This window comes from Chinchilla lanigera, unplaced genomic scaffold, assembly GCF_000276665.1.
Source record: "Chinchilla lanigera isolate Chin_1 unplaced genomic scaffold, ChiLan1.0 scaffold00146, whole genome shotgun sequence".
Classification (NCBI taxonomy): Eukaryota; Metazoa; Chordata; class Mammalia; order Rodentia; family Chinchillidae; genus Chinchilla; species Chinchilla lanigera.
In genome coordinates, this window is record NW_004955547.1 from 2,404,532 (window position 1) to 2,425,809 (window position 21,278).

At 56.0% G+C, this 21,278-nt stretch overlaps 1 protein-coding gene across 2 annotated transcripts in view; it reads left to right on the forward strand.

Annotated features, from left to right (window-relative positions):
• Nr4a1 (nuclear receptor subfamily 4, group A, member 1) overlaps positions 1-21,278 on the forward strand; it is a 22,351-nt gene continuing 1,073 nt past the window's right edge. The window contains exons 1-8 of one of the 2 annotated variants that reach the window (XM_005411925.2): positions 1-69; positions 4,604-4,698; positions 6,640-6,738; positions 17,274-18,151; positions 18,964-19,093; positions 19,423-19,574; positions 19,914-20,116; positions 20,208-20,386. In XM_005411925.2, the coding sequence (XP_005411982.1) occupies positions 17,276-18,151; positions 18,964-19,093; positions 19,423-19,574; positions 19,914-20,116; positions 20,208-20,386 (1,540 nt within the window). In that variant the 5' untranslated portion in view covers positions 1-69; positions 4,604-4,698; positions 6,640-6,738; positions 17,274-17,275. Of the gene's footprint in view, positions 70-4,603; positions 4,699-6,639; positions 6,739-14,009; positions 14,134-17,273; positions 18,152-18,963; positions 19,094-19,422; positions 19,575-19,913; positions 20,117-20,207; positions 20,387-21,278 lie in introns of those variants that run through there. The other variant, XM_005411924.2, reaches the window with a different exon arrangement.

Consider the following 21,278-nt stretch of genomic DNA (forward strand, 5'->3'; position numbering starts at 1 on the left):
GCTCCGCGCGGGCAGGGGCGCGACCCCGGAAAGCGGGGGTGCAGAGGCGAGCGGAGCCCGCCGGGCCAGGTGAGGGGCCCGGGGAGGGGTTCCTCCGGGAGGTCGGGAGCCCGGACCTTCGCCGATGCTCGGGCCGCGCTTGCAGCCACGCTGGGAGCCCTGCTTGGAAACTGGGGAGCGGGGCGGGGGGAGAGGGACTGGGTTCCCCGCGGGACCTGCTGGCTCCGAGTCTGCCCCAAATGCGGCGGCCAACGCGTTCTCTCCCCAGCCCGCCAAGGGTGGGGTTTGGCCCGCAAGGGGCACTGGAAGTGGCCAGGCCAGAGAAATTCCTTCCAGTTCCCCGCCGGCTGCGAGGGAACGGGTTCCAGGAGCTCGGGAGCCCGGCTGCCAGCAGACCCAGCCCGGGGCAACCGCCTCGCGCTGCTGCCCTTCGTGGGACAGAGGGGAGCCCCAGGGCCTGGAGGGAACCTCACGGGTGGGGCGCGCCGCCGGGACTCGGGCTCAGCCCGTGTCTCACAGCGTGTTTTTCTGCCTCTGGTTCTTTTCTCCTGACAATGGCCTTGCACTTGGCAAGAGTTCCTTGACCTGGGCGCATTCCCTTTTTATGCCTGCGCTGTTGTTTGATAAGGCGACCCGGCGGACAGGAGAGATCCTGTAGAGGTGGTTTACTGGCATTTTCCATCTGCGTTTTGAGACAAGTATTATGTACATGCTGGGAAAACACAGGCCGTGCTGCGGCTGGTAGGTTTCCAACAGATAAACCCAAGGGCAAGGGGCGTTACAGGGCTGCTGTGTGCCTGGACTGGGGTCCAGTGTCCCCAAAGCTGGTCCTAGACCTACTCTGAGTGAACGTGTAGGTCATGACTTGGATGAAGACTTAAGAAGGAAGCCAGCTGCCTCTGTTTTGAACCAGAGCTGAGAGAAATGACAAAAGTGCAGTAAAATAAAAACGAGATTCTGGGTCATGGTGTCAGGGCAGAAGGACGGGCCAAGACCAGCAAGATGAATGTGACTAATGAGAGATGTGGAGCCTTGGAGGAGGTCAGAAAGGCAGCCCAGGAGTTCAGGCCCTGTGCCTAGCTCAGAGGTCCACCAACCAGGGCCCGAAAGCTTTCCACCTGCGCCCTGGACAGGGGCCATGCTCGGTGGAACTGGAGCTGTCTTCCCACTACACCCGTCGGAGGAGGGGATTGGGAGCAGGCCTGGGCCTGGAAACCCTGGGTCCTAATCCCAGGTTGCCAGTTCCTAGCTGTGTGACCTTGGGCAGGTTTCTTTACATTTCTGAGCCTGATTTAGTTTTCTGTTGGTGCAATGTGCGTCATAATGCGCATTGTAAGGCTGAAGTGAGAAAATGCATATAAGTGCTTAATAATGTCTACCACATGCTATTCTATAGCTGTCAGCTGCTGTCCTTGTTCATTATGGTAGTACCGTATACCCGTGTCTGAGTGGGAGTGTTGGCCAGTACAGTGCTCATGCGCAGGACGCCACCAGAGCTACAGAAAAGATCACCTAGGTCTTGTTGCAAGTGTCGAGTGAAGAAAAGACTCAAGTCTTAACTTACTGAGGACTAGAAGGAGGTTTCTGGTGGGTCCGTGAAGGACTTGACCTAGAAGGGGGAGGGGGGCTTGAAGTGAAGTTTGTGACTCAGCACAAGGAAGAACTAGACTGTTTATTTATTTATTTTTGGTACCGGGAATCGAACTCATGACCTCACGCCTGCCAGGCAGGCGCTTATGCCGCTGAGCTGTATCCTCAGCCCTAGATTGTTTAATCTACCCCCAGATGAAAGGGACAGCTCCTTAGCGGGAAATGTCCTCCACTAGCTCTTCCTTCCAGCCCAGCTCCAAGGCAGGCTTATGGGCCCCTACTCCGTTCCACCAAGAGCAGCTAGTGCTGAGCAGGTTAGAGACAGAGCTGCCCTGTTAGACAGCACGTCCTTAGTGCAGTTGGGTAGGTGAGGATAAACAGGTAAGCAAATCAAAAACATTAGTCCTATGGAGAGAGTGCAAATATAAGGGGGATGTGGGGTGGAGGCTGCCCAAGGAGTTGAGATGGGAGTGGGGGGCTAGGGGGGGTAGCTCAACAGCTTAAGGGCCTGACTAGCAAGACTGCAGTGGGAACCTGATTGAAGAGGAGGAGCCTCCCAGCTAGATATGACTTTCCAGGCAGAGGGAACAGCCAATGCCAAGGCTGTGGGTGGGGAGGAAGGCGCACATGACAGGCACAGCGAGGGCAGGGAAAGTGAGTGGGGGAAAGCAGAAGCTGGGCATATACTGAAGTCGGGTCTCCTGCTCTACGACTTCCTTCTTCATGCAGCCAGGTGTTTGCCCTCTGCACAGTACTGATGGTAACTGACCTTGGCTCTCTCCCGGGTTGGAGCTTCCCAGGGCCCTGGCACTTTGGCTTGCTCATTCTTGTTCCCGACACACTACCCAGCTCGCACTAGCTTCTCAGTAAATGCTTGTGCTGTGGCTGCTGAGGAAAATTTTATTTTGTTTTGTTGTGGGGCTGGAGATGGAATGTAAGGCCTCCATATTGAACTACATTCCCAGCTCTTTCTGTGTTATTTTTGAGACAGGGTCTCAGTGAGTCGCAGGCTGGGCTCAAACTTGCACCCCTCCTTTCTCAACCTCCCCAAATGCTGGGATTACAGGCGTGTGCCACTATGCCTGGCCAAGAAGGTTGACCTGACACAGGAGATGGGATCAGGTGCCTGTTCTCTGGTGTTGTGAGTAGCCTGAGCACCATCTGGTCTCAGACAGGTGGAGAAGACCTGGGTGCCCAGGTGGGCCTGGTGGTAATAGCTGGCGTTGGGCCCTTCCTAACCTTCCTCCCCAGGGAGGTTGGGGCTCCAGCCTCCTACAGAAGATGACGTTCTGGGAAGCAGACAGTACACAGGCTAGGGGAGGCTTGAAGCCTCAGTTTGCCTTCTCTCTGGGGCTAGAAATGCTCCAGCTCTGGTCTGACCTCCTTCCCTCTTCCTTTCCTGTGCCCTTCCCTTCCCACTCTCGTTCCCTCAGGTATGTGAGGGGCACTGGCACCTCCGCAAGTGAAGGTGTGGGCAGCATACAGCAGAGGGGCCCTTGGTCCTTGGCCCTGGAGTAGGGATCAGGAGCAAGAGGAAGCCCATGACCCACCCGTGGGGCCTTTCTCCTCCTCCTGCCTGCCTCCACCTCCCACCTTGTTTGTTTGTTTGTTTTTGGTACTGGGAATCGAACTCATGACCTCAGGCTTGCCAGGCAAGCGCTTATGCCGCTGAGCTACATCCCTGGCCCTCCACCTCCCACCTTGGACAGATCTACTTCTCTTTTCTCGGACCTCATCTGGGCCTTAGAGCAGGCCAATAGGCTGGGCCTTGGCTGGTCCTGCCCTCACGGAGGGCCCAGTTGAGAGAGGAGAGTCCTGAGTGAGGGTGGAAGAAGGGAAGGGGAGATGTGGGGTCAGGGTGCCCTGGGTGATTGGGCTCTGACATTGTGAAGGTGGGGGTGAGCTGAAGAGGCTGGGATTGGTGGACAGTTGGCTTCTGCTCCAGAAGGAGAGGGCAGGTACCCTGAAGTGGTCTGGAATAGGAACTAGAACCTGGGGTTAGTTTTTATGTGTCCTCATTTAATGTTTCCTAATAATGATATATAGCACATGTATTTTATTCAGCACTTTTCCATGTCCTTTACAATATTAACTCATTTGAAGCCTGATGCCTACCCTATGATTATTTTTGTTGGGTCTTGCTATGTAGTTCAGGCTTGAATTCACTGTGCATCCCAGGCTGGTCTTAAACTCACTATGCAGGGCCGGGGATATAGCTCAGTGGCATAAGCACATGCCTGGCAAGTGCAAGGTCCTGAGTTCAATTCTTGGTACCAAAAACAAAACAAAACCAAACAACTCACTATGCAACCCAGGTTGGCTTCAAAGTGACCCTCCTGCCTCAGCCTCCCAAGTGCTGGGATTACAGGCATGAGCCGGACTGTCATGCTTACAAATGAGAAATGAGAGGCAGAAAGAGATGATATCATTTGCCCGAGGGAATAAGTGATAGAGCCTGTATTTGAACCCCGATACTCTAGGATCCAGTATCTGTGCTCCTAGCCACACTAAATCCAGGGTTGGGGTTAGGGTTAGGGCTCTGGGGCTGGAATTCTTGAGCCCCATTGCTTAGATTAGAAGGGCAGGCTGCTTGAGATGGGGACGTGCAGCCCACGTCTTCTGGCGGCTCTCCTGCTTTGGGGGTTGAGCTGGCTGCCTTGTGGGGAGAAGACTGTTGTGTTCCACCCTCACGGCAGCTCCGTTCTCTCTGCCTACCACATGCCTTTTTGTGCACACTGTGGACCTAGGGCTGAGGTGCTTGGTGCCAGCCTGGGTCTCTGTTTCACTATGGCTCTGAGATGCTGTCTGCAGCTCCTGGCCGTACCTCACGTCTCGCTGCGTGACTGGGGCGTGGGCCCCCCCCAGCCAGGGAGGTCCGGGGGCTGCTCCTTCCTCCTCACGGCCTGCATCCTGCCCTGCTCGCTTTCATTCCTGTGTCTGCTGTCTGTGTTGTCTCCAAGGGACGTCTGTGCTGGCTGCTGTCCCTCCTCTCAAACTCGCTTTCCCTCCACAGACCTCCGCTGCGGACAGAGGCCCGCCCCCGCCCCACCCTGGTGTCCTGACTCCTGCCAGGCCCTGAAGGCCAAGGCTGTTGGTCCATCCAGCGTGGTAAGTGCCTGCTCACATTCTTTGTGCCCCTCTGGGACCCTCCATGATTCATACAGCGTCTTGGTCATGGCCAAGGGATCCTTAACCATCTGATTCTCCCCATTGCCTTACAGAGGAGAAAAGTTACAGAGAACAGGTGGGGTTGGGAGGCAGAGGTAGGCGTGCAGCTGCTTGAAGCGGATGTGGTTTGGGGGCAGGAGGGGGAAGCCTTAGCAGAGGCAGCAGGCGAGGTGCTGCTCAGCCTGGGGAGATCTGATTTCTTCAGAGGTAAGGATGATGTGGGGGTGGAGACGGGAAACCCTTATTTTCTAAGTACCATGAGCTGGAGGCTCTGGGCCCAGGTGACATGGGCAGGTGAAGCAAAGCAGTGACAGCTGCTCTCAAGGCAGCATGTGCCTGGTTCCAGGAAGCTCTGAGTATAGCTGGGGGGCATGTGGACATTGTGGGAAGCTGGCCTGTTTCCAGGGAGTAGATACTGTACTAAGGGAGGGCACGAAGGCAGCCCGGACTTCACCCCCTCCCTAAAAGAGTGCTGACCACCCGTAATCACCATGCACATCTGTAGGTCCTGTGACAGCTGTGGTGTGGGGGTGACCGCTGCAAGTAGGAACACGGACAGATCCTCCGTGATTCTCCCAATGTCTTGGTCATGGCCACAGGGCTCCTTGACCATCTAATTCCCTCCACTGCCTTACAGAGGGGAGAGATGACTTCCCAAGGTCCTGCAGTGAGGATGTGCATTCAGGCCTAAGATCCAGATCTGCTGGATTCCTGGCAAGCCCAGGGCCTGTCTGGTGATGGAGGACGCAGCTTCCTTGTCTTGAGGGTACTTTCAGAGGAGGCACAAGCTGATCTGTGGGTGAGGGAATGGGATTTCCAACAGACCCTTCCCTGGCCCTGAGGTCCTGGGATGGGGTGTAGGGTATCATGCCTGAGAGAGCTACAGTGTGACGTGGGATCCTGGACAGGGCCTGGAGACTCCTTTTTTCCCTCCCTCCCTCCTTCCCTGGACAGAGTGCCATCTCTGAGCAGCGGCCCCCTCAGGCCTGAGTGATCCCAGATGGAGCCAGGCTCAGTATCTCCCCCAGTTCCTTCCCACCCCCACCCCCAGCACACTGGCTCGTTCGGAACTGGTGTTCAAGGTGCAGAGAGTTCCAGAGAGGTGGCTGGGATGGGAAGGAGGGGGTCCAGTCTGAGCTTGGATGAGAGGAGGGGAAGCCTTGGGAAGCAGCGCCTCTGGTGCTGGTTGCTGGGCTGCCTGTGCACCTGGATTTCTGAGGACAGCAGGCTCCAAGCCACCAACCTTGTGCTGGGGACAGGGAGAGGGATTACTGTAAGTGGAAGGAGTAGGTGTTCCTGGTCAGCTGGAGATCTGGACTTGGGAAGCACGTGAGTCAGGATGACAGCAGTGGTCAGGTGTCTCCCTCCACCCAGCCCCCACTGCTGACCCGAGCTGAGACCCAGATTCCCAAGCACCCAGCCTCCCTCTGGGTACACAGTAGTGCAAGTGGGCAGAGTTCCTCAGGTTTACCTTGTTGTCTGGGTGATGGTGGTGATTCGGTGGAATTCCCATGCCACATACACTGCCAAGGCCACCCTGAGGGGCTGCCAGCCAGGGCCCCATGAGTGCTAGAGCTGTTGGTCTTGTGACGTGGGCACCTGTCTGCCAGGCCTGGGCATGGGCCCAGGGTCACGCTCACTCCGGGGCTCCCATCAGCTGACTATTTTTGGGCTCTTGCTGACCGGGGCCAAAGTCAGGCCCCAGCCAAGAGGGCCCTGAGGCAGCTCCCCCATCCCCAGAGGCCGGCTCTGGTTTCTGCTATATAAACAGAGGAGGACACACTGGCTTGGAGACAGTTCCACATCCTGAGCCCGCTCAGCCGGTACAAGGCCTCAGCCTGGGAGGACAGGCTGACTGGGTAGTCGTGTCTCTCCCTGCAGGGCTCCTTGAGGCTGTGGGCCAAGGTGCTACGGACCTGGATTCTGCCTTTGTTGTCCTGGATCTCTGAGGGTCAGAGCAGACCGGGAGGAGGGAAGCTGGTAAGTGGTGGGAATGGGGCCCCTGAGGCACAGGAATTGAGCTGTTCTGATTTTCGTTTATTGTGACTGTCTTGCCAAACGCTTTGGCCTTGAGAAGAGGCGGAGGCGGGCAAGGGTGGCCAGTATTCCTGAGGAGTGAGAGTGCGGGCTGGCCGTAGTTGGGTGACAAGAGCTGGATTTGGGAACGAGCTGGGGTTGAGAACCTGGAGTGTAGGAACAGGTGACATTGGCTGTCTTCTTCCTCAGAGACTGCCCTCAGGGTCTCCGCCCTCCTCTCCCGTCCACCTGGCCTGGGTGAGGGAGTAGTTGCTCAGGTGGGAGGGACATGCGAGTGAGTTTGGTGGCCATCAGAGTCCCCGAGGGTTGGTCTCTGAGTGGGATTCTGAGCCCCCAGCTGAGTGGGACAGGGTGGCTGGCCAGGGCTTCGCCTCCTGCTAACCCTCAGCCGCCTGCTTGCTCTCCTTATCTGTCTGGCCTCCCAGCTGTTTTTGGTGCCTGAGAAGCAGGGCTGGAGCGAAGCCTGGCGAGTCCCCCACCAGCTTGCCACAAACACGCTCCCTGGGACCTGGGCCAGGGGCTTTGGCCTGGCGCAGAATTAGCAGCGGCTTCTTACGTGGGAGGCTCTTGTGCTCTCCTTCTCAGCTCTCAAAAAAAAAAATTTTCCCCCCTTTCTGAACGTGAGTCTCTAAATGAATCCAGAGCCAGTGACTAAAAATATATTAACAATAGGAATGTGCATCAGTCTTTCCGGCTGGGGCTTATTATCAGAGGGTTTTATATTTTGGAATTTGAAATTTTGCCCATGGAAGCTGGGTGGAGCCTTTGAACAAGGGTGGGGGAATCTGTGGGTGTCTGTGTTCTGCAAGGTGGTGGGAGACCCTTCAAGTGCAGGGGGGACCTGGCCAGGAGCTGAATGGACTGCCGGGGCACAGAGGCAGCTATGAGGCGGGGTGCAACTTTCCCAGAGGACCTCTGATTTTTTTTTTTTTTTTTTTTTTGTCTTTTTGAGACAAGGTCTCCCTATGCAGTTCAGGCTGGCCTTGAAATCACTTTGTAGCCCAGGCTGTCGTGAACTCACAACGATCCTCCTGCCTCAGCCTCCTGGAGTGCTGGGATTATAGGCGTGGGCCACCATGCCTGGCGAGGAACTCTGATCTTGCCTGTGCTTTCCAGTCTTGTGTTGTTCTTCCTGAAGTCTGATTTTACTCCTTTATTATGTTTTTTAGTTTTTGGTTTTTTTTTTTGTCTTTTCTCCCAGTACCAGGAATCGAACTCATGACCTTGCGCTTGCCAGGCAGGCACTTTGCAGCTGAGCTAAATCCCCAGCCCCACTCCTTTATTCTGTATGGCTCTGAGGGAGTTGGCATAGTGAAATTGCTGGACTGAAGATGGGCTCTGTGGCCATGGACTGACCTTAATTAATCATGTCTCCCCAGAACATTAATTGAGCACTTGTTGCAATCAGAGCCCAGAATTTTCTCAGTGCTGGGTGCAGCCATGTCTCTAGACACAGGCTTATTTCCTTTCACTCAGCCCTGGAAGGGGACAAGTGGGGATAGTTCTCAGAGTGAGAGATCTGCTGGCCTTCTAGTCCAGCTGAGAATCCGGATTTGTTATCCTCCCACCCTCCAATTCTGCTACAGGTTCCTGGAGTCCAAGCCCTCGTCCGTTTCAGTGTTGAGGAAATGGTCTGAAGGAAGGCAAGAACTAGCTCTGTGTCACACAGGGCCTTGCTGGCCCCTGGCATAAATTGCCTCTGGCAGTTCTTCCATCTTTTGCCCCTGCTGAAGAGCTACGAGCAGGTGTGGGCATGGCTGACCTGCCTGTGTCTTCGGGCGCCTGTTTTAGGGGAGGAGGCTGCGTATGTGGTCAGTGGCAGGTTGGGGTGAGGGCCAGGTGAGAGCCAAAGATTGGGCCTGACCTTTCACATTCAGTCCCCAGAGCTGTCCATGGGAAGCCCCGGGGCAGCAGGCTGTGCTTCCCAGCCCATGGCACAATCCCCCTGCCCACTGCCAGGGCAGGAAGAGGAAGTGGCTGGGTCAGAGTTGGCGGCAAGCCCTGGGCTGAGGGGAAGCTCCAGGGGCCGCTTCTCAGTGGGAGGAGGCAGAGCTCACTCCCTCTGCCCACCCTGCGGGAAGAGAGTGGAGGCCCCTGGGTGGGGACAGTCTTGGTGAAAGTAGGGCAAGTTCCTGCCCTCTGCTCAGCAGGGGTGGGGCCCAGTCTGGGGTGGAGGGGCAGCGTGGGAAAGGGGGCATGCAATTCTACTTCTCCGTTCCCTATTTACCCAACTTCATACCCTCTTTTGGATGGGGAAAGATACTGGACTTAGGCTGCCATTTGGGGCCTGCCCTGACTACTTACTGTTCAGCATGTACAAAGGTCCCCCTGCCAAGGGGGAGATGCAGTGTCCATACCTTTGTGCTGTTCACACACTGGTGGGGGAGGTAGGAGTCCTAGCACAAAAATCCCTGGGTCCCAAGTATGCTGTGTTGACAGCGTGTAGGCCCTTTTCTGATGCCAGATGCGGTCCCTGCTAACCCTCGTTGTGCTCTGAGTATATGTTGACAGAACAGATGCGTAATGAGAAACAGGCCCTTTGATTTCGGAAACATGCATTTGAATGAATTTGTACTCAGTAAATTCCAGCTGCATCTGCATCTGTTTAAATAAATATGTCTCGTCAGGCGAGGTGGTGCACGCCTGTAACCCTAGTATACTGTAGGAGACTGAGGCAGGAAGATTGCAAGTTGGAGTGCAGCCTGGGCAGTTCAGCAACTTATCAAGCCCCTGCCTCAAAAAAAGAAAAGTGGCACGTGAAGGGTGGGGGTGGGGGCTGAAATGTAGCTTAGCGTGAAGGCCCTGGGTTCAGGTCCCAGTCTCACACACACACACACACACACACACACACACACACACACACACGAATGAATGAATAAATATATTTGTCTCTCCCACTTAGTTCTGACTATTTTTTAAAATAAACTGTTTGGGAAGAGTATAACATAGATATAGGAAAGAGTGTATATCATAAGTATAAAATCTTAGGAGTGTAGGGGATGGGGATTTAGCTCAGAGGCACAGCGCCTGCCTGGCAAGCGCGAGGTTGTCAGTTTGAATACCGGTAGAAGAAAAAAAAAAAAAAAAAAAAAAAAAAAAAAATCTTAGAGGAGTGTAGTTTGAAGACTTTTCCAGAGTGAACATACTCAAATCCCATTGTCCAGATCAGGAAGAACTTCCAGTCCATCAAGGACCACCTTGTAGACGCCTGTTACAGGTGATGTGTGTGTGTGGTTTTGAGGCCCTTGAGGCCCCAAGCCACAGCCTCAGAGTCAAGGCAGTGGGTCACTGTGCACCTGGGAGCTGGAGGACCTGAATGTGAACCTGTCCACGAGTCTGTATTTCCTCAGTCATAAACTGTAAGTTGTAATTCCAGACCTGGAAGAGTGTCACATGGGGGAATCCATGTGAGGGGCCCTGGCTCTAAGTCTGACCTTTGAGTAGTACCTACCTCCCCTGTCCTACATGCAGTGAGAAAGTGCTTATTATTAAGAGCTGGGGTGGGGGTAGGGGAGTGTGCATATGAGCTGAAGTCTTGGAAGATCAGCAGGATTCAAATAGAGGGAAGAAGGGGAACATGTGCCCCATGAGTGAAACATCTTGTGCAGAAGTGGGTGATGGGAACAGTTAGCTCAAGAACCTTATCTGGGGCCCGGGGGTGAGGCGGAATGGGAGGTTGTACCGTGGTGCGGGGCTTGACTTGGGTGGGGCTGGTTTTTGTCTCTGACTTCACATCTTCTCTTCCTGTCCTGTGTTACAATAGCCTGGCCTTATCTCCCTCTCCCTTCTCTCCTTTATGGGCTGTTCGTTCCAGTTTTGTCCTTGATGGCTGGATTTGAGGATCCATCAGTGGTCTCTTTTCCAGGACTAGCAGCTGTCTCTCTAAGCCTGCCAAAGTGTCCATCAATGAGGCCTTTCCCTGGAGTTCCTTCGGCTGGACCCCACCCCCACCCACCCCCTGCAGAGCCCCAGGCCAACCTGGGGGCTTCCCAGCCAGCATAGAGGGATAAAACCTGGGATCCCCAAGCCCCTTTTACCGTTTTCCAGTTGTGTTGAACTAAAGGCTCTACGCAGGTACCTGCATGGGTGGCCCTAGCTGTGTCCTTTTTCTCCTTATTTACAGTACTTGTTTTTATAGTACGGTGTATTCAGATCCCATCATCCCTGCTTCTCAAAGCATAGCCAGGTGACAGCTGCAGTTCCTCACCCTTCTCTGGGTTCAGGGGAGCAGTCTGCAGCCTCCAAGACCCGCAGCAGCTCGGAGAGGTGCTCAACCCTCAAGACTGAGCTAAAGCTGGGTTTCAGCACAAATAGGTCAGGGCATGGTAATACATCTGTGTTTACCGGATTGTAGGAAGAACATTGTCTTTGCTGATTTTGCTGAGATATTAAAATTATTTTTATTTTTCTCAGGAAGGGGTCTGCTGGGCAAGGAGGCATCTAGGGCTGGGGGTGGGAGGTGGGGAGTCAGGCAAGACACAGCTAGGGTTGGTTTCACCAGACAGACTTGCTGTGAGCGCTGGAGCAAAGATGCTGCTCCTCTTGGAATCCTTGGATCCTAACTTTCAAACTCAGAGAACTTGAATTATAGTAGTGGTTTCCAACATTTTTTAAACTGTGGAATCATTTTCCACAAAGATTCCACAAAAATCTAAGTGAAATCTTGTGCAAAAGCCCAAGAAAAAGAAAAACAAAAGTTTGGCTGAGGTGGGATGGGTATTCTGGATGCGTCCAATTGGCACCATCCTGCCCACCCTTCACCTTCACTGGGTCACCTTGAAGATCTTTGGAAGATAGCTGGGTGTAGTGGTGCACACCTGGAAACCGAGCAGAAAAGGAGGCTAAGGCAGGAGGATCATCGTGAGTTCAAGGCCAACCTGGGCTACATAAGCGAGTTCAAGGCTGTCCTGTAATACCTATGGGGACCTGGTCTCAAAAACAAAAAGATCTTTGGAAGATGATTTGAGAAAACCTTGAGTACTTGGTGGAGTCTCTAGGGATTGCATGTTGGATAAGGTAGCTGTGGCAGGTTATGACCAGGTCATCACTGGAAAAGAGCAGTGTCATATGAAGCCTGCTCCATTTGTGGTGGGCAATGAGGCTTTAGAGACAGGCTGGTTAAGGGTTCTTTCTCCCCTGTGCATTCGATAGATGCTCTGGCCAGGTGTGGTGGCACATGCCCACAGTTCCAGCACTAGGGAGGCTGAGCCAGGAGGGTCGCCCCAAGTTCAAGACCAGTCGGGGATACACAGTGAGTTCAATGTCACCCTGAACTACATAACAAGAACCTGTCTTAAAAACAAAACAAACAAAGAAAACATGAAACGACAGATGCTCTGCTATGGATCTATACCCGTAGCCCCAAGAGTGTTTTTTTTTTCTCGGGTACCGGGAACCGAACTCACGACTTTGCGCTTGCCAGGCAGGCGCTTTTGCCGCTGAGCTAAATCCCCAGCCCCCAAGAGTGGTTTTCTTAATGGGTGTGGGCCAGAATGTCTGTGCTGTGGGCTTTGGCCAGTAGTAGGACCTCAGAAAAGGGGTGGGGAGGGGGATTCAAGAGATACTCCAAAAGAGAGCTTTAGGAAAAGATAAAAAAACAGTTGCATGTGAGGTACCAGGAGCAGAGATGGGGTGTTGGGCAGGGGGTGCAGAGATGATAAGCTCTGCCTGGAATAGTTTGAGGTGCTGGGGGTACTTCTGAGTGGGCAGAAGTGGGGGCTGGAAAGGGTGTGGGAGACTTGTGATGGGAGGTGAGTGGGGTCGAGGGGCTGTCCATGCTTAGGGCAGAGGGAGGTGCCATAGGGTGCCCCGAGGAGGCGAGGGCAGGCTCAGGGGCAGCAGAAACTCCTGCTGACACTGATTTACCAGGAAATAAGTGGAGGTCCCAGTAGAGTGGGAGGAGCGCTCTTGTCGATGCGAGCCCTTCCGTCCCCCTCTCACCTTAGGGAAGGGCTCCCCAAGCCTGGAGCAGGACGAGGGGTGGAGGGTTGATAGCCGGACCAGGACCAGGAAAGACTCCCGGTGGCTGCAGCCTGGACTGTGCCCTGATGCAGCCCTGACAGGCTCTTCCCCGCTCCACAGGGCAGGCGGTAACTGGTCGGAGCGGCCCTCCCCACTCGCGCTGGAGGTGAGGTGCGAGGGCAGGTGCTCCCTGGTCCTGGACGAGGGGAGGAGGCAATGACAGGAGGGTGTGATGAGCCCCTGGAAATGCAGTGCGTGGACCTAGTTTCCACCGCAGTGTGCCACCACCTCGCTGTGTGACCTTGAACAAGTGCCATTATTTCTCTGAGCCACTTTATTTTTAAAATGGGGAAGAGTTGGCACGAGTTTGAACAGATTTCTCAGGCTCCACCCTGTTCTGAAATTCGGTAATTTCCCAACTAGGCTGCATTTACCCTGTAAGGGATGGGGAGGAAGAGGGGATCATGAGAAACGAAGTACAGCGTGTGGCGCTGAGCCCACTGGCCCAGCTTGGGCCGGGCAAACTCCTGCCTCGGGAAGGGACTTCGCAGGCGGGATGACTGGAGGGAATCCTCAGGGCCTCTCACTGTCTTCCCGGGGGCCACCTCTTAGACAGATCCTTGCTGGGGAAGACCTGTCAATCGCGGCCAGCTGCGCCCTGGGCTGAGGTGGGGGCGCAAGCTCCCCAGGGTGTGCCCCGGCGTTGCCTGTCCTGGACGCCCAGAAGCGGCAGAGGGTGACACCCAAGGGCTGCAGGAAGGGCTGGGAGGGTGCAAAGGCGGGGCCCGGCCGGGGGTAGCCGGAGGGTGAGGAGATCCTGGTCCGGGGAAGCCCTGCGGCCGCGGCTCTGGAGCGCCCTCTCTTCGGGTTCTGGCCCTCTCGGCCGGTTATTTCGGACCTAGGGGGGCCCGACTGGGTCCTTGGTCCAGCGGAGGGAGCCTAGTGGGTCTGGGAGTTGCTATTTTTAGCCGCCGCGGCGGGCGCGAGGAGACTATTTATAGATCAAACAATCCGCGCTCCCTGCGTCAATGGAACCCCGCGTGCGTCACGCGCACAGACATTCCAGGCCCCCCTCCTCGCCCCGCCCCCTCGGGCTCCCCGGCCCCGCGCCTCCCCCTGGCCGCCTCCCGCCGGAACCGCCCCGCCCCCCGCGCCCTTGTATGGCCAAAGCTCGCCCGGCCGCGTGCGTCAGTGGCGCCCCCGCCCCTCCCCGTGCGTCACGGAGCGCTTAAGAGGTGGGTCCGGCTCGCCCGGGGAGCCCCAGTGGCGGAGGCTGCGAAAGTTGGGGGAGTGCGCGAGAAGAACGGCGGAGCGCACGCGGGACCAAGCTGCGATTCGGGGCGCTGGTCCCGGGCAGGGGAAGCAGGAGCAGGCCGGGTAGGTGCCCCCGCGGGGAGCGTGCATCTTTTCTGGGTGGTGCATGAAGGAGATCGGTGTACGCGCGGGCAGAAAAGGTGTCGCTGGGTCGGCTTGCAGGAGCGTGGTGGGAGTGTAGCTCTGGTGTTGAGGGCTAGTGGCCGGAGCGGGGTGAGGACCCACTTCGGAGTGGCGTCTGCTGGACGCGAGGTGGGGTGGTTGGAATGGCTGCAAGGTGGAAGCCGCAGGGGGTTGAGGTTGGTGCCGGGAGTGGGGACTTGTCCAGCAGGCAGCTGGCCTTAGTTCAATCTCACAGGGTGCCCAAGTAGGCACTCGGCGTTCTGGACTTGATGCTGACGGGGGTGTCAGTGCAGTGGGGATAAGGTACACGGCAGACCTCCGGTGCTGCTGGGACCCTTCCGATTCCAACTAGAATTCGATTTCCAAAACGATCTCCTCAGGCTGTCAGCCCTTTGCCCCATGCCCCGGAGTGTGTGTGTGTGTGTGTGTGTGTGTGTGTGTGTGTGTGTGTGTGTGTGAAGCACTTTAAAAGCAGTAGTTTAATTTGGAGGGATTTCCACTTGGAACTTTTTGCCTGAATTCTGTCAGGACACCTCTGGATTACTAAAGGAAACGGCTAGGCTGGTGTTGGAACGGTGGAGAGGTGCATGCTCTGTGTTGGAATATATCCGCTTAGAGTCAGGGTCCAGATGTCTGGAAGCACAGGGAGGGTTGTTTCAGCAGTGGCTTGGATCCGGTGAGGTAGGTGTGTGTGTGTTTGTGTGCGTGCGCGTCTATATGTAGAGACAGATGCGTGGAAACCTGCTTGGAAATTGCAAAATGCTACCCAGTTGCCTCTAGACCCCCTTCCCCGAGTCCCAGTTGGATTTTTCAGGCAGAGTGCAGTCTGAGGCTTGTTTAACCTAACAGGTGCAAACCACCTTGTTGCCAGGACCTGCCTGAAGCCGGATTCTCCCATTCCCTCTTTCAACCCCGCCTCTTCCTCCTCCTGGTGGGATGCCCCCGCCTTGGGGCTGGATGTAGGTCTGCATCTCCTGCTGCTAAATACCTTCATGAGGGGGTGTGAGTTGGTGGGGGTTGATCCGGATGTGGGACGTCCTAGTGGAGAAACAGGATTTGAATAAGGTTGGAACAAACGCCCAGTCCTGCGTGGCTGGTACCTTTCTTCCTCCACCCAGGCCCATCCCAGCCCAGGCTGTCCTCCTGCAGGCAGACGTGGCTACTCTTATCTCCTGCAGGTGCTGTGTGCCTGTGGACAGCACCACTGGGCAGGTGGGGCCAGAGTTTCAAGGGGCTCTTTTGTCTGGGTTGATTGTGTGAGTAGTGTCAGGTCAGGGGTGGGGCTACCCTGACCAGGGATCCTGGGGGGAGGTGAGAGAAAGGCTGGGGTCAGAGGGCTTCCTGGGTGGTTGGCCAGGAGATGGTAACAGCCTTTGGCCCGTTACTGTCCCCCTCGATTATGGTACTTTCCATTCCAGCTTGATTTCTTATTTTTGCTTCCTGGATGGGGGAGGCCAAAGTTGTGTAGATCTCACACATGGCAATGGGGAGGGAAACTGTCCTGGAGCTCCTTTTGGCCAGTCTGTGAATTGAAGAGTCTTCTCCGAATGAAATGTCTGTTCCTTCAGTGCCTCAGGGTTAGGGGTGTGTAACCCCCTTTGCCTGATCCCTTAGATCCTTCAGGGCACAGATATTTAGGGTTAGACTCACGCAGATGCAGGATGCCTTTGACCCATCCACTGACAGATTCCTTCTTTTCGCATAACCACCTTAAGACTTTTGTGGATCTCCAAGAGTTCTCTTATAGAACAACCAGAAAGCTGGGTGTGGTGGCACATGCCTGTAATCCAAGCACTCAGGGGGCTGAGGCAGGAGTATTGCCACAACCTCAAGGCCAGCCTGAGCTACATAGAAAGACCCTGTCTCAAAACAAACAAACAAACATAGTGCAGAAATCCCTCTGAGGGACTGTCCCTTCTGGACATCCAGAGGGCTGTTCTCTTACCTCTCTGCTTTCCCCTTCATCTCCCTCCAACATACATGGCCTTTAAAGATCTGGCACTGTGCAGGATTAGTGGCACATGCCTGTAATCCCAGCTCTTGGGAGACTGAGGCAGGAGGATCGCCATGAGTTCCAGGCCAGCCTGGGCAACATAGTGAGTTCAAGAGCAGTCTAAATTGTGTAATGAGACCCTGTCTCAAACTGGGCATGGTAGCGCACGCCTGTAATCCCAGTACTTGGGAGGCTGAGGCAGGAGGATCATTGCATGTTCAAGACCAGCCTGGGCTACAAAGTGAACTCAAGGCCAGTCTGAACTCCATAGTGAGACCCTGTCTCAAAAAAAAAAAGAGACCCTGTCTCACCAAAGCAAAACAAAACAAAAAACCCAAAGATCTGGTGCCATTTACCCAATCCTCTGAGGAGCTGGGGATGGTGAGGAGCCCTGGGTTCCCTTCTTTGCTTCTGGAAGCACCCCAGGCAGTAGAGTGAGTGCCCAGGCTAGATGGCAAGAATGGGGTGGGTGTAGGGGCTGTTGCCTTTGCTCAGCATGCAGGGTGGAGGTGGGGGACAGGCTCCGGTGGTTGCACTGCTACTTGGCCCACCTTGTACAGCTGGCCCTCCACGCCCAACACCTTTTCTATTCCCAGGATGTCCACCTCCCAAGGCACCATGGGGCGAGGAGGAGATGGGGCACACAGAGGCTTTCTGGGAATATTTCCAGAAAGTACCTGATTGGAGAAACAACAAATTTGCTCTTGGGGCTCGTGTGGCTGCCTTTTCCATCCCCCCTCCCAGCCCCTACCCACGCCTTCCCTGCAGGGGGAGGGGCTGGAGGCTGGAGGAACACAGCTTTGCCCTGTTCTAGTAGAGAAATGCTGGCTGGATGCCTTTCTTGGGGTTCCCAGGCTGGCTGGGGTGTGGCTGGCCTTCCGACTGAACCCACTCAGGCTGGGCCACTGCCCAGGGATTTTGTGGCACGTAGGGCAGGGGTCGGGAATCCTGGGTTCTGGGCTGTGCCCCTGAAGCCTCCGTCGCATCTCCAGGCTTCCACCTGGCTGTCCTGGGCCTGTCCTTCGACGCTAGGCTTCAGGCTTCACTCACTCTTTTCCTTCTCTCCCTTGGTCTCTTCCTTCTGTAGAGATGCCCTGTATCCAAGCCCAATATGGGACACCAGCACCAAGCCCAGGGCCCTGTGATCACCTGGCAAGCGACCCCCTGACCCCTGAGCTCAGCAAGCCCACCATGGACCTGGCCAGCCCCGAGGCGGCCCCTGCCGCCCCCACTGCCCTGCCCAGCTTCAGCACCTTCATGGATGGCTACACAGGCGAATTTGACACCTTCCTCTACCAGCTGCCAGGAACAGTGCAGCCATGCTCTTCGGCTTCCTCCTCTGCCTCATCCACGTCTTCATCCTCAGCCACCTCTCCTGCCTCTGCTTCCTTCAAGTTCGAGGACTTCCAGGTGTACGGTTGCTACCCTGGCGCCCTGAGCGGCCCCCTAGACGAGACCCTGTCCTCCAGTGGTTCTGACTACTATGGCAGTCCCTGCTCAGCCCCGTCGCCATCCACACCCAGCTTCCAGCCGCCCCAGCTCTCTCCCTGGGACGGCTCATTTGGCCACTTCTCCCCCAGCCAGACTTACGAAGGCCTTCGAGCATGGACAGAGCAGCTGCCCAAGGCTTCTGGGCCCCCGCAGCCACCAGCCTTTTTTTCCTTCAGTCCCCCGCCTGGTCCTGGCCCCAGCCCGGCCCAGAGTTCCCTGAAGTTATACCCCTCGCAGGCCACCCACCAGCTGGGAGAGGGAGAGAGTTATTCCATGCCAGCCGCTTTTCCAGGCTTGGCACCCACCTCCCCGCACCTCGATGGCTCAGGGATGCTGGATGCACCTGTAACCTCAGCCAAGGCCCGCAGTGGCGCTCCAGGCGGAAGTGAGGGCCGCTGTGCTGTGTGTGGGGACAACGCCTCTTGCCAGCATTATGGGGTCCGGACCTGTGAGGGCTGCAAGGGCTTCTTCAAGGTATTATGCTACCCTGGGCCTGCTGTTCTGTTGGCAGAGGGCAGAGACAAGTCACTCATCCCACTGCAGTCTTCGGTGGGCTCCCTGGCCTTCTCTTCCCAGCTAGTCCTATCTTACAGGAAGGGGCAGGCCTGCCAGGTAGGCCACTTTCCTAGGGGCCTACAGATGCACGGGCTGGGACCTTCCATTCACTGGGGCAGGCAGGGGCTTAGGGGACCACAGAGGGCTGAGATAGGGTACAGGTTGCGGGCTACAGGGGTCCCCAGGAGGATTGGTTCCCTTGACCAGCCTTTGGTTGTCTTCTCCCATCCCCCCAGGTCCTGGTGGGAAGGGGCCCCAGGCACTCATGTTCCTGGCATAAGATGAAAGGATCTGAGCAGAGGGTTTGGTTCTTGAGCACTGGGGGTGGACTCGGGAACAGGCTGTGTATTTGTCCCAGTGCTGGGTGCCTGTTTAGCTTCCCGTCCCCACCCCCAGCCCCTCACCCTCTCCTGTGGGCCCTGGGGAAGGAGCTGGCAGACAGGCTCGTTAAAAGACAGGTGTCTGAGCTGCTTGAAGAGGGGGTCCCTAGCCCCTAATCTTGGGCCCCGGCGGTCTTCCTCCTGAGGCAGAAGCTGCCCCGACATCTCCAGGACTTCTCTCTCCCCTCCCCTCCAGCTCTCCCTCCTCTGCCACCCAAATGTTAGAAAAATAGCCACGAACAGAGAGCGCTTTTGTCTGCGTCGTCGGCAGCAGGATCTGGACAGTCCCCTCCTCTGGCTTCCCCCTCCCCACCCCACACTCTGACAGCCTGTTCCGTGTTGCCCCCCCAGCGCACAGTGCAGAAAAGCGCCAAGTACATCTGCCTGGCAAACAAGGACTGCCCTGTGGACAAGAGGCGGCGGAACCGCTGCCAGTTCTGCCGCTTCCAGAAGTGCCTGGCTGTGGGCATGGTGAAGGAAGGTGGGTGTCGGGATTGGGCCTGGTGGGGCCCAGGCAGCCTGACAGGGTGGGGCAGGGTTTCCAGGCATCTGCCCTGAAGCCCTACAGAGGAGGGCAAGTCTGCCCTTAGGTTCCTCTCCCTCCAAACCCTTGGGCCCAGGTGGGAGGCAGCGTCCACCTGCCTGGTTAGTGAAAGAGGTGATGGTGGGAGCCTCGTAGGGTTCCTTGTGCCTTGGGGGCTCTGGGTCTTGGGTCCTGTGCCTTTCAACAGCAGCGTGTATGCAGTGCTTGGGCTGAAGGTCTGTTCTGCAGATCCCTCCCTTCCTCACCACTGCTCAACCTTTTTGCAGTTGTCCGGACAGACAGCCTGAAAGGCCGACGGGGCCGGCTACCTTCAAAACCTAAGCAGCCCCCAGATGCCTCCCCTGCCAATCTCCTTACCTCCCTTGTTCGGGCACACCTGGATTCGGGGCCCAGCACCGCCAAACTGGACTACTCCAAGGTGAGGCCCCACCTGCCCTGCCCCTATTTGGGGAAGGCCGCTGTGAACATGTGCTTTGTGCTTGTTAGGAAAGGCACTCCCTATGGCAGTTCTTCAGAAAAAGAGCACCGCCCCCCGCCCCCCAGCTGACCAGATGGAAAAGTGTGGCCCCTCGGTGGACAGCCAATGAGAAACACATGCTCCTTCCAGGAGCTGCAGCCCTGAGTTGCATATGGGAAATGACAAGTGGGAGCGTGGGCCCCATCTGGTGCCTGTTCTCACACTCAGATCTGCCATCCTGAGTGTGCAGTGGCTGGTGTGGGCCCTGCCTGCAGTGCTTACCCCAGGGCCACCTTCCAGTTCCAGGAGCTGGTGCTGCCCCGTTTTGGGAAGGAAGATGCTGGCGACGTGCAGCAGTTCTATGACCTGCTCTCCAGTTCTCTGGAGGTTATCCGCAAATGGGCCGAGAAGATCCCTGGCTTCGCTGAGCTGTTTCCTGGGGACCAGGACCTGCTGCTGGAGTCAGCCTTCCTGGAGCTCTTCATCCTCCGCTTGGCCTACCGGTGAGCTGCCTGCCATCCTCCCAGCCTCTTCCCTGCTGCTCCGGCCCATGCACACCTGAGCGCTGACTGCCGTCTGCATCTCTCCTGCCAGGTCTAAGCCAGGTGAAGGGAAGCTCATCTTCTGCTCAGGCCTGGTGCTGCACCGGTTGCAGTGTGCTCGTGGCTTCGGTGACTGGATTGACAGCATCCTGGCCTTCTCACGATCCCTGCACAGTTTGGCTGTTGATGTCCCTGCCTTTGCCTGTCTCTCTGCTCTCGTCCTCATCACAGGTGAGTGGGGTGGCTGGAACCAAGTGGGGTCCTAGGACCTGGGTATTGGGGTTGATTGGTTCTCAGGAGGGCACCGTACAGGACTTTGGACAGGGTGGCATCTAACACTTCCTGGCCTCTTACTTTGCGGGTTGCTGATACCCACTCATGTTGGTATGCACTGGTATGACAGGCACTGCAGTCATTTCACTTCAAAGCTGGCCTTTGAATGACCCCAGACTGCCCAAGGTGCATCCATGGGTTCCATGTGTCTAGCTTAGGGTTTTGATTTTTTTTTTTTTAATCTCCCTATCAGCTGGGCATGGTGGCACACACATGTAATCCCAGCGCTTAGGATGCAGAGGCAGGAGGATCACAGATTCCAGCCCAGCCTGGACTACCTGTGGCATCCAACCTGGACTACCTAGTGAGACCCTGCCTCAAAAAGATAAAAAATAAACTGCAAAATAAATATAAAAAACCTCCCTGTCACATACACAACATACAGGAAAGTGCACACATGATGAATTTTCACAAAGCACACTTGTGTAACCAGCCCCTTGGTCAAGAAACAGGGCATGACTAGCACCCCAGAAACCTTCCTTGTGGCCCACTGCGATCACTGTCTCTGAGAAGGGTCAACCACTGATTTCCAGCAACACAAATGCCATACCTCTTGGGAACTTGTGACTTGTGGTTGGGCAGGATGGGCTGTGGTGTTAAATGGAGGCATTCAGATCTCTTATTTCACAAAGAACTAGAATGTGCCACCCCCCATTGTCATTTAAATTCCTCAGGAGACCTAGGCCCTGTGGCACAGAATCAGAAGTATTAGGGCTGGAGAGGAAGTGGTGGGGTCTGAAGTCAGCTGTCCCTAGTGGTGGCTCTAGAACAAGCTTGCTCAACTCCAGAC